Genomic DNA, 16,577 nt, shown 5'->3' with positions numbered 1-16,577 from the left:
CTGAGCTGCTCCTTTTTTTCTTGCTGACTAGCTATTTCTTAGGATCATAGGTGGGAAAAAACATAAAATCATTATGAAATATTATTTTAGAGAGGTTATATAAAACTTAAAGATATGGTTATTTTCATTGCAATTTTATCTTTCCCAAACCTATGAATATTTACTGATTAATATGTATGAATTCTTCAATATATTTTAATTTCATATGTACAGAGATATAAACTTCTATGTCTTCTATATCTGAAAGATGCTTGTTACATTTCTTTATCATTAATTCCCTGGTAGTAGTAATTCAATTTTTGTTTAAATCAGACTCTGAAGAAACTGTATTTAGTAATAAACTAAAGTTATCACTTTTGATCTCATCTAAGATTATTGTTGGAAATAATCATGGAAACAGAGAATTGATATAAATTTATGTATTTCTGATAATATAGAAAATCAAAATATGATCTATTTTATAGTTAATATTTCCCTAAATATTGATATTCATATAGTTGATAATATTAAGTAATCTTTAGATGGTTTTAAGTATGAAAATATTTTGCTTAAAATAATTATTTTTTAGAAACACGGATTAATCTTCCAGTTTTTTCATAGCTTTAACTCCTTGCATTATAGTCATTTGGTACTAGTTCACCTTGTACATATGGAGGATGCAGTATATGGCCATTGTCTAGGAAGGGATTTATATTGTGCTAGAAGAATTCCACTATTAGAATACACATTTTGGAAAGATGTCTTTGTATATAGTTTTCTTGTATAGGTAATTATAATAAGAACAAATAGTAACTATATTTCATAAAAGAAGTACAAATAAAACTATGGCAGAGAATGTAGTCAATTATATCTCAAACCTAATACACTAAAATGTTGCCTGATGTCCATCCTAATTGTAGGCTTTCTAAATATGTTAAATCTTAATTTCTTGTTTCTTTCTTTAGAAAACATATTTGACCTCCAACTTTTCTGTGCACTTAATATATTCTTGGGAAAAGACTACTGATTTATATGTGTATATCTTAATAGTAGAGGTTCTTGGAAGGAAAATAATTATGTATATTTACTAAATAAATACTGAGTAGTCACAACTTTAAACTTCTTCAAGAAGCTAATTCTATTCCAAATTCTAAGCATTGTAAAAATTTTATTTAAAAACTATGACATTTAGAGACATTATGTTTTAGGTTTCCAGAACTTAGTAAATAATTTCATTAATAGATGTTAGCAAGCCTAAATAAGCAAACTAGAAAAAGACTGATTTCCAATTGCCAACATTATGAGCCCAATTTATAGACTTTCTTGAAACAGTTTTAGCAAAGGAGCTAAAAGGAGTCCAGAAGCTCTAGCCATAAATACAATTGTAATAAAATTTAACTTTTTCTTATTGATATTTAACGATGATTGATAGTAAGATTTGTGCAGGTGTGTTAAGTACTTTTTTATCAATGATATATTTTTAACACTTACAAATCAGATTCTTTGGTTTAAAAGTTTGTTTTGTTTTACCACCACTATAATTCTGGCAGTTACTTTTATTGTTGTTATTATTTATTAAAATGTTAGATAGATTTTAAAATGTGTACCTTATTAAAGTAATTGGTATTTTAGCAGTAATTGGTTTTCCAGTCTCTCTGATATTGTGTGTTTATAATATGGTTAAGTGAAATTGTTGCGTAGCCATTTAATGCATGCTAACCCTTTTCTCTTTAGAGATATTTCCTAAATTTTACTCAAATGTTGAGTAAAATATTGAGTAAAATAAAATCTTTTCCAATATGGTCAGCATTTCAAATGACATGCAGATTTGTCCTCCATTTCTTATTCATTCTCCATCTTCTGTCTTTGAGTTGCTTCCTGATATTTAAAATGAAGCATAATAGTGGTACCATTAAAATCCTTTACATTTATCAATGGGATTATAATCTTATATTAGGGAATTGATAACTCATTTGTATTTCCTTATGGAGATTAAGTAATCAAGAAAAAAATTTAAATGTTGACACCATTTTACAGAATACAAAGATTTCTTGAATATAATTTTAATGAAAAAATTTAAGTTCTAACTACATTTCCTCTTTCCACATTTAAATTCTGTATTTGGTTTATGGTAAGTATTATCAAATCCCCCCCTTTTAATATAGAATAATTGCACTTAAGTTTCTGGGTGGCATCTTTTTATTTTCCCAAGAGTTTTTCAGAGTCTCAAGAATTTCCTATAAAATTTTGCTCAGTTAATTGGTTAGGGAAATGTTATAACACAGAAAAGCTCTTAAATAAATGTAAAATAGAAACAAACAAGAAGCGAAGATAAAAGAATGCCAGTAAGTTTGAGGTATAAACACTGAGAACATTATACAAAACATAAAATGTTGTAATGTTTACATTACATTACAACATTACAACAAACATTACAACTGTTTACAAACATTATAACAAACATTTTAATGATTCTCTCATGAGAGAGAGAGAGAGAAGGGAAGGAGCAGATAGATAACACAAATATAAATGTTAATAGAAACTGTGGCCACAGCATTTGGTATAAAAGTCTGACTGACAGAGGATGAAGTGCTCCTGTGTTTTGAAATAGTACAGAGAAATAAGACTGTTTGGAGCTCCCCTAAAATACTTTTTAATATACATATATTATGATCATTAGTTCTACTATGTTTGAGGGGTGCAAAAATAAATCCATTAATTTTGCAGCTGTTTTCTTTTACTTTGATGCCTGTTTCATTGTGGTTGTTTCAAATATGACTAAATGACTCTGAGGAAGCAATCTCTTTAGGTGAATCTTCAATTCCTGGGAGTGGGGGGTTCTGAGTAGTGACACCCTAAGGGTATTTATGAACATAGAGCCTGATATAATAAAAGGTCTCCTAAAGCACTGGCCCATTTGCTAAATTTTGCCTGTAGACATCATTTGCCCCCTGTAGTGTTTTTCAATTAATTCCAAATGGTTAAAAATTGCAAGATTTTGCCTAGAAGATTTGTTATTAACTTTTGTTGAAAAATCAGAAGTTCAGCCAAGACTGGCCCCCACAAATGCACGAAACAACAAAAGCATCACTCTCCTGGTGCTGAATACTACCAACTCCTTCAGGTAGGCCAGGCAGTCTCCCATCAGCCCCAGGCCCCACTTGGTCTCCATATTCATTTGCCTGATGCCTGTAGACATTTGTATTTCTACCACGAGTTTAAAATCTAGTAAATTAAGTTACCCTCCAGACCACTTCAAAGGAAGGACAAAGTAGAAACAGAGAAACTTGTATGCATTATTTGAAATCATCTGACCACTACTTATTTTGTCCAAGAGTAGAATGGACCGTATACCTCTGAAACCTTGAGCCCATATAATTTACTATTTAGAAGGAGAGGTGTCTTAATGGAATCAGAAGGTCAGATGATGTTTGTGTTACTAAACAAGGATGAAGCATTGAGACCCACTGGGAATCTGTTCAAGACAAATTAAAAGCAAAATTGTAAACAGTTAAGTAAGAAAAAGTTAATTAGATTCCCAAGATGTTTTCAATCAATGTCAGTTCATTATTAGCATTAGACAGGGCGGAAATACATAACAAGCAATTATTATCCTGAGAGCAGGCCTTCCAATTCTGTCCATGTTTTTAATTCTTGACAAGACCGTGTTCCAGTTTGGCGTAAGTCAGGAGTTATCACAAGGCTCTTCTTTCCCAGACTTGTGGAAGTTGGGAGAAAGAAAGAAGGAAACAAACCTAGAGAAAAAGAAGTGAGCACACACATGTGTGTGTATTTTAGGCTGAGAACTCCTTTAATCATCTGAATATTAAAGTCTAATCATAAATTCCCCATCTGTCTGATTGTTCTTGGCTTCCATTGTTGCTCCTGCCAGTGCTTTGGTATTTCCCTTTTATAATTAATGTGTTCTCTATTTGCTTTGCTATTTTCCTGTTTATTACTTTCCTCTATCCCCCCTTCTCTTGTTCTTTTTCTTTTTATCTTCTTTTGTCTCTGTTTCTCAGTCTGGATGATTATGTAAGTAAGGTCTCTCACTGGGCAAGTACTTAAAGTGAAAAAAGGAAAAAAAAAAAAGATACCCTGTTTAGAAAGTATGTTCACAGAGGCATCAAATTAATGAGTAGCTCAAGCCCTGTGATGCAAAAAAGAGAGAAAAATTAATGAGTGCATTTAGAAATATGAAGCACTGACTATTGGTCACCTTCTGCATCAGTCCAAACATGAGTGTGTATGCTTGCACATGCAGGTACACACACATGCATGTGCGTGCACACACACACACACACTCACAGGTTAACAGAACAGGTAGAGGAATGAAATAAAATGGGATTCCTGGAAACCATTCTGGTAGATCTGTTTAGAATTTCTCTTTTTAAGCAAAAGGCCATTTTTTTAATTGTACTACAAGAGAGATTACTACAAAAGAAAAAAAGTAACACATTTTATATTTCTAAAGATCTCCATACTTATGAAAATGATTCCTCAAGTATTATTTAAAAAGTTACAAGGTATATTATTTTTCATATGTTTTTCCAACGTTTATGCCCATTTGCCAAAAACTCTTTAAGTATTCTTTTCCCCTCAGAATAAAGTATTAGTGTTCTTGCTTTTTATTAAATATACACATAATTCTCATGTTTACTTGTGGAAATATGTACCTGTGGTCAACTATAGTGCTTTGAGACATGCCACAGTATGTGGGGGTATGATGAATCATCACGGGGTAATGATTCAAATATTTAATGGCCAGCACGGCATGGGCAACAACCAGTCAGAGCAGACACTGGCCAAGTGCAATGTAAGGGTAGCTGGGCTAGTGATGCCCTGACCTACATTAACCTTGTGTAGAAGGGATAGAGGACCAATGGGATTTGGTGTTTACCAGGAGGTTGGGGTTAGTAAAACTTTTTTCTAATACAAATTTGGGCAAAGTGTTTTAAAATAGATAGATGTCCCATTCTTTATTACATATGATATATTCCAAATTGTCCATTGCATGAGTTATATGACTAATATGAGAATATAGATGACAGCTGTTAAATTACTATTTTTCTGATAATAAACATACTCTTTAAACTTTTTTGATTTGTGTGGTAATTTAGTTCCATCTCACTAGGGACAGCATTAAGTTTACATTAAGCCTCTATATTAAGTCATTTAAAGTCAATTAGAGACTAGAAGTAATTATTTGAAAGTGATGGGTATTTTGCATTTTTCTTCACCTCTTATTCAAAATATGTGTTGGTAAGAAAAAAATATTAGTGATTCTGGTTACCAATAGGTTTTGTTAATGGAGTGAAGGTGAGATTTAATAAACCTAATGGCAATAATTTTGAAAATTAAACATAGTGCTAGAGTTCTCAATTTTAAATTTAAAGTTCTCAATTTTAAATAAGAATTTTTTATGTATTTAGCACTTGTTATGATTTAGATAGTAATCCAATTGCATTATATAAATTGTCTAATTTAGTACAACAATATTATGAAATGAGTTTATTACTCTTAAGATGAAATTCAGAGACTGCTCTATCCTGTATTTGATAATTCTACCATATCTTATATAGATTTTAAACTGCTCAAGGACACGTACAGTGTGACCTAAGTCTCCATTAAGCTGACACATGTGGACACTGTGTGGATTATGAATATTCATGGTGATGGTGAGCTCAGTCCTTTGCTTTCCTGTTTTTAGTACCAGGGCAACCACTAAACTTCAAAGCAGAACCTGAGTCTGAAACAAGTATTTTGCTGTCTTGGACACCTCCACGTTCAGACACCATTGCCAACTATGAACTGGTCTACAAAGATGGGGAGCATGGAGAGGAGGTAGGACTGTGCTTCTCACCTTCTGAGCATTTACTATACTGAGCACTACTCTAGATTGTGTATTTGCCCAAGTTCTGCTAAAAGCCCAGATATCTATAGAGCACTTTGGTGGGTCACATTCATTCATCAAAGAAAGCACTTGACTAAAAAACCCAGAATATTGATTTCAGTCCTTCAGGAGGATGGAGTAGGGCAAGCAACAATAATAAAACAGCTGTTGTTCCTATTTGCAGGTTTCCAAGTTTCTTCTGAAAGTATCTAAAAGAATATAGTCTATGAGACTTAGGGACTTCCTTTATTTCTCTTCTGCACTGTAGTACTTAAAGCACTGCTGATATGTGACTGAGTGAGCTGCAAAGCTTTAGGTGGATGAATTTGTCCAAACTGGTTTCAAAGAAAGAGTCCCCATAGCAAATGCTTATTTGTGTGCCAACAGTTATTTGATATGAATGTGAGTACATATAATGTTTGAGTGTGCTATGCAAATAAAATAATGGTGGATTGCAGAAGGCTGGAAGTTGTTGATAGTTAGCAAAAAGAGAAACAAAATCAAGGTAACTAATACATATGCTAACAGGTACAGTAAGGGGTTCACATACATTAATTCTTTCAATTCTTACAATGGTGCCACTCTGCTTGCAACCAATTTCACATATAACAGAGTGGAAGCACAGAAAAAGTTAAACACTTTCCCCCAAATCTCACACTACTGAATGGCAGAACTGGTATTTGAAACTCTAGGCAGTTAGGTTCTGGAATCTATTTTTTTTTAATATTTTTTATTATTTCTAGGAGAGAGAGAGAGAGACAGCATGAGCAGGGGAGGGTCAGAGAGAGAGGGAGATACAGACTCTGAAATAGGCTCCAGGCTCTGAGCTGGCAGTCAGCACAGAGCCCGACGCGGGGCCTGAACCCACGAACCGCGAGATCATGACCTAAGCAAAAGTCGGAAGCTTAACCGACTAAGCCACCCAGGCGCCCCTGGAATCTATTTTTTAAACATTGGGGTATACTGCCTCTTGGGTGCGCTTTGTGTAAATTATAGAAACCAGTAGTAAGATACATCTAACATTTTGTTACTGTGAAATCCAATCCAAGGGCATTAGAACAAAACATTAGTGAAATTACATGTGACAACTCAATCTGCACAAGTCATGTTATTATACTGCTTAGCATTCTTTATCTTAAAAAGATCTTCACAAAGCTAGGTAACCCTAACTACTAACAGGAATACCTTTTTAAAACACTCACATACTAAGTGAAATATTATCAATTAACTTATGGTATATAGTTCTGAATGTTATATAGTAAATTAATATGTCCCTATAAACTTTTATCTTCTTACATCTGTCTGAATTGACCAGAATCCCCAAAGACCAGGTTCTAAATGGAATGCTTTCAGAGTTAGCTACCAAAGCCAATATGAACTAAGCACTCAAAAAGTTATATAATTGAAATGCTGCTATAATTTAAAGTATTTATGTTACTGCAATGAAAACAGTTTTTATTAAGACACACAATTCAACATTTATTCATTTTAAGTCCTTACCACTACCCAACTGAAATAACAAAATAAAAACAGCACAGAAGAGTGGAAATCCTTTGAGAATTCTATAGATGTAGATGCTTGAATGTTGGTACACCAACACTGTTTTACAATGGTTTCTTTGGGGAATCCCTTTTTTCCTACCATTTGGGAAATCTAAAATTTCTAAAAGCTTTTCTATTTGTAAGCCAGAATCCCTTAGGGATGTTTTCTTTAGTTTTATATTTGAATTTCCTTTGACTGATTTCTGTTTGTTTGAACAGCAAATTCTATTCAATGAAAAGCCTTTAAGATTATTTATGCCATTACTAGATTACATATTAGTGTTGTTTTAAGGCTTACTACATACAGGTTAATGTTCAATATGAGATTGATTACCCATAGCTATATATTTGCTAAAATTCAAGTCAAGTTTTAAACATGAAAAGTAAGTTACAACATTCAATTAAATAAACCTTACTTCAGAAGCCCGTTATGATGGCAAAATTTGCAGAAAGTTTCTGACTTTTTTCTCTGTGTGCTCTATAGCCACAAAGAAAAAAGTTTTAAAATTGTTTTAAATCAACATAGAATAATGATATGATTTTCATATAAATTATCCAACTTTCTTCAGTAGCTAACATCATTTTTATCCCATCAGAGCTTTGTAATTTTAGATCTCTTGTAGCAGCCACATATAACCTGTACACTAGTTTATGATGCTACTTCTCGTCATATTTTCTTTGCCCCTGTTTAAGTTCAGAAGGTCATGGGAGATGAGCGAGACGTCTCTTCAGTTGAAATTGTGCATGTTGGCCATACTCCACCATCAGAGGCAGGTGTCAGTTTCTGTTGTGGGTTACATCATGCAACACGGGCACCTTAAATACAACCCATTTATGGGTGGTGGCCTCCTAACCTTCCTCTTATCTGATGCATTTGGTAACTGGATCATCATTAGAAAGATCCGTGACTTCCATTATTCTGGTTGCCTTATTTGTTGTAGAAATTGACCAGTGTTTACACACTGAGAGTTTCATTGTATAATTCCCCTGGTAGAGTCGTAGATACTCACTGTGGATTCTATTTGTGATATTTTGATGCCTTTCTAACCTCAATAACAGAAATCTGGGGTTCCAGGCAGTGTGATAAAAATATTTGCATGAATCCTAATGAAAATGACCCAGTTCTTTTGTAATTTATCCACAGCAACGAATTACCATCGAGCCAGGGACATCTTACAGACTGCAAGGGCTGAAACCAAACAGTTTGTACTACTTCCGTCTGGCTGCACGCTCTCCCCAAGGCCTGGGTGCTTCCACAGCTGAAATATCAGCCAGAACCATGCAGTCAAGTAGGTGTCTCTCTTTGCTTGTTTTTAGTCCTTCTTCACTAGCAGGTGTTGCGGCATTTTATCCCCACCAACAAACAAATCAGCTAATTAATATGTTTGCTAGTCAGGAGTATCTATGCTAGTAAGTATCCAACGTTGAGGATTACAACCATGACCTGTGTTGGTTTCCAGCTTGGTCCAAATAGCAGATTCCATTCTCCCACTTCCTAAACTGGAAGAAGTCTGAGAAGTTCAGAGAGCTCCATGAGGAAAATGAGTGAAAGTTCCACCAAGCTATGTTTAATGATTTATAATGCTGCACAGCAATCTTCTGTTTGAAAACACTGCCAAATAATCACAACAGAGCTTAGCAAACTAAAGAGGCAACAAAGACCAAATTTGTATGTTTTTTAAGCCCAGTGGTTTTAACTTTGCTAACAAACAGGTCTTTATCTCATGTATTTGTTTCTACTCAGAGAAAAGCTCAGCTCTTGTGACCAGTTTGTTATTAGGTCCACAAGAAGTACATGTGGAAATTTGGAACATTCATAGAAAATCTGTATTTGGACAAATTTAGGAACAGTGGAAATCACAAGTACATTTGCAATCCTAAATTGTATTTTGTTCCCTCAGGTTCAATTTTTTTGTGGAAAATCTTACCCTAAAGCATAGTTATGTTTATCACAATGGGGGTTCATTGTGTCCAGGGAAGATTGCTTTGTGTAAAGTATCATATGGAAGTTATTTTTGATGGAAAATTTGGTGACTTATAATAATGCAATTGTTTGCTCCTTATTAATAAGTTTACATAGTTAGTCTATTAAACAACCACTTACCTTGAAGAGTTTTATGGCGTTATTCCTTAGGTATTTTTTATACTTTATATTTTATATGTGATTTTTGACAGTTACATATGCAATAGATATGTGTGGTCTCAATACATTGAATTTTTTAAAGTAGATGCTCTGTTGACCTAAATTTTGGGTCTATCAGCAAAGATGAAATTTACATTTTCTAAAAAATGAATTTTCTTTCATATAAGCAAATCTTCTATTATTTCATTATCTATAGAAATTTAAAATTCTCTAGGGCTTTTTGAAGATAAAGATATATATTTGAAGATATATATTCTCTATCTTTGTCAAAACATGACTGTGTGTACAAAAAGTATTAGGGCCCTATTACTTAATCCATTAGTGATAATAACCTATCCCCATAAAAGTCCCTTTCTTTTATAAACTGAAGCATGTAAATTAATCCAGTTTTGTTTTCTATTTTTAATGTCAGGCAGGCTAATAAGTAATACTATAGAACATAGTTCTTAAATTCAGGAATTTAATTAAAAGAAATGTGACATGTTTCAATATTGTATTTTGCCTGGCTTACAAAACTGGCATTTTTGCATGGATACATACATTCATACATATATATTTACATATACAGAAACAGAATAGACATTTTATAACTACATCAAAAGCTTATCTACTCCTTATTTTATTAAAGTAAAAGTTTCAAATGATGTTGAATATATTCTCACAGAATAGGAGGTCTGAAGGTAGCAATGCAGTAAAAATGAAATCAGCTTTTTAAAAAGAATTACAAATGAGTCCTTGCTATTATATGAACGACTCAGTTTATTATGAATACTGATAATGCATATGAAATAGTTTCATAATTTGGAATATAAGAATCTGTAGTCAGAATCAATAAAAATGATAAATATTCCAGTGATTTTATAAATCTTGCTCCAAATTGCTAAAATTTTCATATGAGAATTTCTTTTTATGAGTACAGGGAGCTTTTCATTATTTATTCACTGTGATGAAGAACACAAGGCATGTAAATTTAAAAAGACAAATAATCTTGTAAACAATTAAATACACCTGACACTACATACCATTAATATGCACAAATTCTAAGGAAACACCGAAACTCCATATTTACAAACACAAAATTAGAAATGATCTACTGATTCTGCCATATCAATCACCTTAAAATAAATAATATGTTTGTATGTATATTTTATCCCTTTTATTTGTTTTTTAGGAATTATATATTATTAACGTTAAACTAATTTATGATACCATTTGCATTGCTCTTTATTGCTTTTTAAATTTTTTTCAAGTAATGATGTTTGGGTAATTTGGTGTAAAATAATCGCTCAGAAATTGACCATTTTATTTTAGAATGGACAATAAGAAAATTTCTCTTTTAACTCTATGTAAACTCTATATGAATAACTATGTACAAAATGAAGGAGATTTTGCACATGAGTTGTGTCTTTTCCAGATGGTTCTCAAGATATTTTTTAAATAGTTCTTATTAATGGCTGTGTTAGTGACATTTTATAAGGGATAGATTATTATTAATATTGATTTTACCAAAATTTGGTGGTGGAATCTAATTCTTTACTAGTAATGGTGTCTCAAGAATTGTTATAATAAATTCTTTTAAAAAGCTGAAAGCTGACGTAGGGTAAGTACAAGTTACAGTCAGAATCAACAAGCCTGATATTACCCTCGGGTAGGTAAATCTTGGACTATGCATTTCATCCTTTATTGATTCTGCATGCTCACTTATATGGGCTACAATCAATTCTAGATTAACACCTTTCATTAAAACTGGTCAGGCTGGCTCAGTTTTTCAGATAGTCAGAGGGAATGCTTTTATATTTGGGCTTTTATTTTTTTTTTAATTGGAATTGATTGAAGGGCATCCAACAATTACTGCAACATTTTACGCTTGAAAACCCTTTCACGAATGAATACTGTACATGAATCACCCTCATTCTAGATGTAGAAGGGAAAGCTGGAAACAGCATCTGTGAAGCATCATCTGACTCTCATGTAATAAACCTTAGCATATTTACAGCTTTTTTAAAGTTGGGTAGTCTTTGCAGTAGGGCTGGGAAATACTGAGGGATTGGTTTAGAAGAAGAATTTAAATTGCAGGTAGGTAATCTTATTTGAGGCCCTATTATCTCAAGGTTTCATGTTCACATATTCCCCCCACCCATTGTTTAACATTTATTTCCGGTCATTTATTCATTTTTTGGTTTATTCATATTACTAAGCCAAGGTACATAAATTTAAATTTTTATTTTGAGTTTCAAAGCCTTATTTTCATTTTGTTGCCCTTATTGTTCATTTATTTATTTTTGCCTTTTCTTTTGTTTTATCATTTTTTTTCCAACCACTCCTGCCCTTTCACTCAAACCCTCCTTTAACTCACTACCAAAATAAGAGCCGTCAGCTCCTCCTCAAGACATTAGTTGCACCAGCCCAAGTTCCACTAGTATTTTGGTAAGTTGGCAACCTCCACCAGTGGAAAAACAGAATGGCATTATTACTGAATACTCCATCAAGTACACCTCCGTGGATGGAGAAGATGACAAACCTCACGAGATTTTGGGAATTCCTTCGGACACTACTAAGTACCTTTTGGAACAGCTGGAAAAATGGACTGAGTACCGGATCACTGTGACAGCCCACACAGACGTCGGCCCTGGCCCCGAGAGCTTCTCCGTGTTGATTCGAACTGATGAAGATGGTATGTTGCTTCTGCTACGTCAGCTTGCACCCTTCTGACACAGTCTTGGTCTGCTGTCTCTTGATAGGCTAACGGTAATCCGTGTTTTTGTTTTTATTTTTGTTTTTGTTTTTGTTTTTCTGCTCATCTTTTTTACCCAGCATCGCTGTGACTTCAGTAGTTTTTGCCAAAGACCTATCTTTGCTACAGCCTGGGCAATTTTTTTTTCAATCTGAACACAGTAATTTGCTTCCCTTTAAAAGAACAGTTTGCTGGTATGACCTTGCAATCCAGGCCGTTCTCTATACTTCCGTCTGAAGTCTTCTGTGATTTTCTTGGCCTTTTTAAATAACTTCTTTTACATTTTGAAGTAAACTTTTCAAAACTGTCTTCTTATCTTCCTGTTGCCTTTTTGTTTTGCATATTTCAGAGACACTGATGCTCGACATTCAATTTTTGGCATCTGTTGTTTGGAAAACCTTTGATACGAGAAAGAAAGAGAAGAAAACCCATATAATCAAGAATCTTTTTATTCTGCTAAAAGAGACCTTTAAAAAAACACACAACAATCAACAACCAGTTTTTGTTATTATTTCAATGCTATTCCTCTTTGTGCTTTAATGCTTTGAGCCTCAAAGCATCTTCCTTGGCTTTTGTACATTTTTTACATGTTTTTCTATTTCTCTGATACTCTTTTTTTCTTCCATTTTTTTTTTTTTGGCATCGGTCATGTTTTTTGATCTTTTCTTAAAAGGTAGAGCAGATTGGTTGAGCATTTTCATTGCTTGAAAATGTTTGTATTCCACAAAGGAAACATAGTGGGTCTGCCCATTTTTTTTTTAAACCTAAGTAAAGAAAATACTCTGGGTGGGACAAGTGCCTATAATTTTCTTTTATCCAATGATGTTGTTCCAGTTCCTAGTGGTCCTCCTCGCAAAGTCGAGGTAGAGGCTGTCAACTCAACATCTGTTAAAGTCTCATGGCGCTCACCTGTGCCCAATAAACAGCATGGCCAGATAAGAGGATACCAGGTGCATTATGTGAGGATGGAAAATGGTGAGCCCAAGGGCCAGCCCATGCTGAAGGATGTTATGCTGGCTGATGCACAGGTAAGCCTCTGAAATTACATACCTATGTTTTTATTTATTTTTTATACTTTTAGTTTAGTCCTTGAAACAGGCCCTGTTTGTTTGGTTTTTTTTTTATTTTAAAAATCCTGCACAAAATTCTAGTTTTTAAAGCATATGATTTATATTTACCTTCTCAGTCAAAGTTGACAGGAAGTGAGAAACTGAATTGTAATGAACTGACACTCAAGCCTAATTAAAAACATGTAACTGTTTTCTTAAAATACAGATACTCAGCTCTCTACATTTATATCTGAGTTTGCCTTTCTGTCTTCAAAAAAATTGATTTGATTTTAATCAAATTAACAGAATTCTAAGCAGCTCTGCTAAAACTCCTTGGAACTAAATTGATCTAATTTCTAAGTGTAAGATTTCTATTGAAGAATAGACATCCTTATTTGAGGAAAGGTATCCAGATAGTATTTTATTTAATACTTAATCAAATCATGTATTCAGAACTAATTTTGATTTCCCAGAAAATGAAGATAATGATCATAAAAATTAATTTACAGTTTCCAAGGAAATAAATGAGAATCCCCTATGTTAAACCAACTTAAGAAAAGTATGAAGAATAGTTGAGTATGTGAGAAATTTTACTGATCCTAGAGTGGTTGTTTATAACCATGCAGTCACAACTTGGCTTTTGTAATTAATTGTTTAAAGCAGAGCATTAAATGTTCCCATTTTATTTCCATAAACTAAAGTGTTTCAAAGGATAATACTATAATAAATTTACCTGTATTCTATATATTTACCTGAAAGGAAGAGGAGATTTCAGTTAACTTATGCTGGGGTTTACATGTAACCCATGGATAGCTTACCTGTGCTGGATCCAGTAGTTTTGGGATGTCATGAATAGGGGAGTTTTCTGCTTATCTAGCAAATTGGTGGCTGGGCATGGAAATGGATGGGGTTTGGGAAATTTGAAATTTATTTCAGTAAAAAATTCCCTCCTTTGTGTGAAAGTGAGGAAGACTGTAAGGAAGACACTATATTAAGAAATATTACATCAGGTTGCCAAATTTTGCATTCTTGTTTCTGTGCAAACAAGAGATCACTACATACCCCTGTGGCTGTAAAGAAAGCATTTCCTAATGTCTTAGTATAATCAACTCACAGAAATGCTTATTTTTCCTTCCACTTTGAAATGTTTTAACTAAAGGGATCTGGATGAGTGGCTTACTTAACCAGCTCCACATCCAGTTGCATGGTTTTAAAGTCTACTTCTGTAAACTTATTTTTTAGATTCATAGTCCTTTAGACTCTGGCTGTTGACTTGCTTTATCTAAATATTTATTTTGTGCTATGTGTGAAACAGAAAGTACTCACAATCTGAAATTAATAAATCCATTGTTGCCTGTGTTTTCTTTTGTAAGTCTAAAATTATGAAAAAGAAAATGTATGGCCACCATTTTCTGATGTCTTCCTTTATTTCCTAGATAATTTTACATTATAAATCTGTAGTTTTGCCAGTGTTTTCATTGTGGTTAATAGAATTATATGGCAAAAAATGCCTTGAATGTCAACTGTTTTTTCCCCTCTCTTCTACTTTGTCCTTTTGTTGTTAATGTGCTGATTTTATTTATGTGTATATGTTTTTGGTTGTTTTTGTTGTTGTTTTTGCCTACCTCATATGCCCTCTAACTATTCATTGAAATTGCATTGCATCTTGCAAGACTTGCCTGGGGCTAGAAGATTCCAATATTTTATGAAAGGTGTTAATCTAATTAGACATAAGTTAATTGCATAACATAAGGAAAAAGTCAAAATAAATGTCATAAAGTAGTGTATGATTAGAAACATCAAATTTACATTATGCCTTATTGATTCCTTTCAATGAACCACACATTAAAAATATCTATTAGCTGGTTTTAATGATAACAATACAAAGCATATTTACTTTTGACCTCTGAATTGAGGGTGAGGGTGGCAGCATACATACCTACTCTTTGGAATTTTATTATACACACTGCACCAATTGCTTATTTTTTCACTTTTTTTTAATCTAAGGAGGACAGCATTGCCTTTTAAGGCTACAGATTTCTCTTCATTTCTTTTTATTTTGTTTCCCTCTTCCCCAACCTTCTTAATCTCAATCAGTGGGAATTTGATGATACTACTGAACATGTGAGTAATTTTTTGACTGCTTTGTCAAAAACAGATTACAAATGCTTGTTTTTTCTGACACCCCTATTTTACTTATGTGTGATATGTCATCACAAGTTGCTTGGATGCATGAACTAACAAATTAGTATTTTAAAATTATCTTCACTCTATGGTATCCTTTTATTGAGGCTTCTGTTTTGTGAAATTGGCATGGTGCTACTGGTTGCCTAAGAAAATCATGAGCTCATGTTGGTTTGATGGCTGCTACTAACTCTGCCTTATGACACAGTTAGAGGTGGCATGCTTCAAGTGGAGCATCCCAGATGAGAGATATTAAGCTGTTTCATATAGACTGTTCATAAATCCTACCCCAGGGTTACATTTTAGATGGATAACACAATGTAGATCTGGCACGAATTAATTTTGAGTAAACTTTGAGTAAAACTGAATGAATCATGGCAAGAAGCAGAAAGTATCTGAGAGAAGAATTTTTAAAAATATTTCGATGATTAGATTATGTTATTTATTGAGAACTTATTATTATGTAAAGGGGTCATAGGATGTGACTCTGCCTTCTAAGTGCTTACAGTAGGTGGCTAAGAAGGATGTAAAGTACAGAGAAGTTCCATAAAATACAACAAAAACAATGACCTCAAGTAATGTGTAATCAATTAATAAAATGAGTGACATTGTCAGTAAGAGCTGTGAGTTCAGAGGCCATGGACCAAGATGGTAGAAGAGGTCTTGAAACACAGTTGAGAACTTGAAAGATAAGTAAAGATTGAAGAGTTAGAAAATGTGTGTGTGTGTGTGTGTGTGTGTGTGTGTGTGTGTGTGTGTGTGTGGTGTGTTGGGGAGTTGGAGGGAGGAACATATCTTTTAAAGCATAGGAGAAGCAGTCATTGGGACACCCAAGAATGTGATATAGTCAATTGATAGTGAGCTTTGACAATTTAACATAAATGAAGGGGTTCTGGTCAGTAAATTACCTCTAACTATGGCTAAGAGATAACTTTTAACATAATGTTGGGAAAACCTGAATTGTCAAGCTAAAGACCTGGCTTTTAACTTTTCAATACTGGAAAAATATAGAAAATTAGAAATAGAAACAATAGAAACAATATACAGGCTTGTA

The 16,577-nt window shown here is 33.3% G+C and overlaps 1 protein-coding gene across 1 annotated transcript in view; it reads left to right on the top strand.

The window, feature by feature from the left end:
• PTPRD (protein tyrosine phosphatase receptor type D) overlaps positions 1-16,577 on the top strand; it is a 413,276-nt gene that overhangs the window by 222,804 nt on the left and 173,895 nt on the right. The window contains exons 10-14 of the mRNA XM_077748273.1: positions 5,690-5,823; positions 8,558-8,702; positions 11,925-12,230; positions 13,125-13,318; positions 15,437-15,463. Of these exons, the coding sequence (XP_077604399.1) occupies positions 5,690-5,823; positions 8,558-8,702; positions 11,925-12,230; positions 13,125-13,318; positions 15,437-15,463 (806 nt within the window). The remainder of the gene's footprint in view (positions 1-5,689; positions 5,824-8,557; positions 8,703-11,924; positions 12,231-13,124; positions 13,319-15,436; positions 15,464-16,577) is intronic.

Source organism: Crocuta crocuta, unplaced genomic scaffold, assembly GCF_008692635.1.
Source record: "Crocuta crocuta isolate KB4526 unplaced genomic scaffold, BGI_CrCroc_1.0 scaffold199, whole genome shotgun sequence".
Lineage (NCBI taxonomy): Eukaryota > Metazoa > Chordata > Mammalia > Carnivora > Hyaenidae > Crocuta > Crocuta crocuta.
This window is presented reverse-complemented; position numbering and strand designations above follow the sequence as displayed.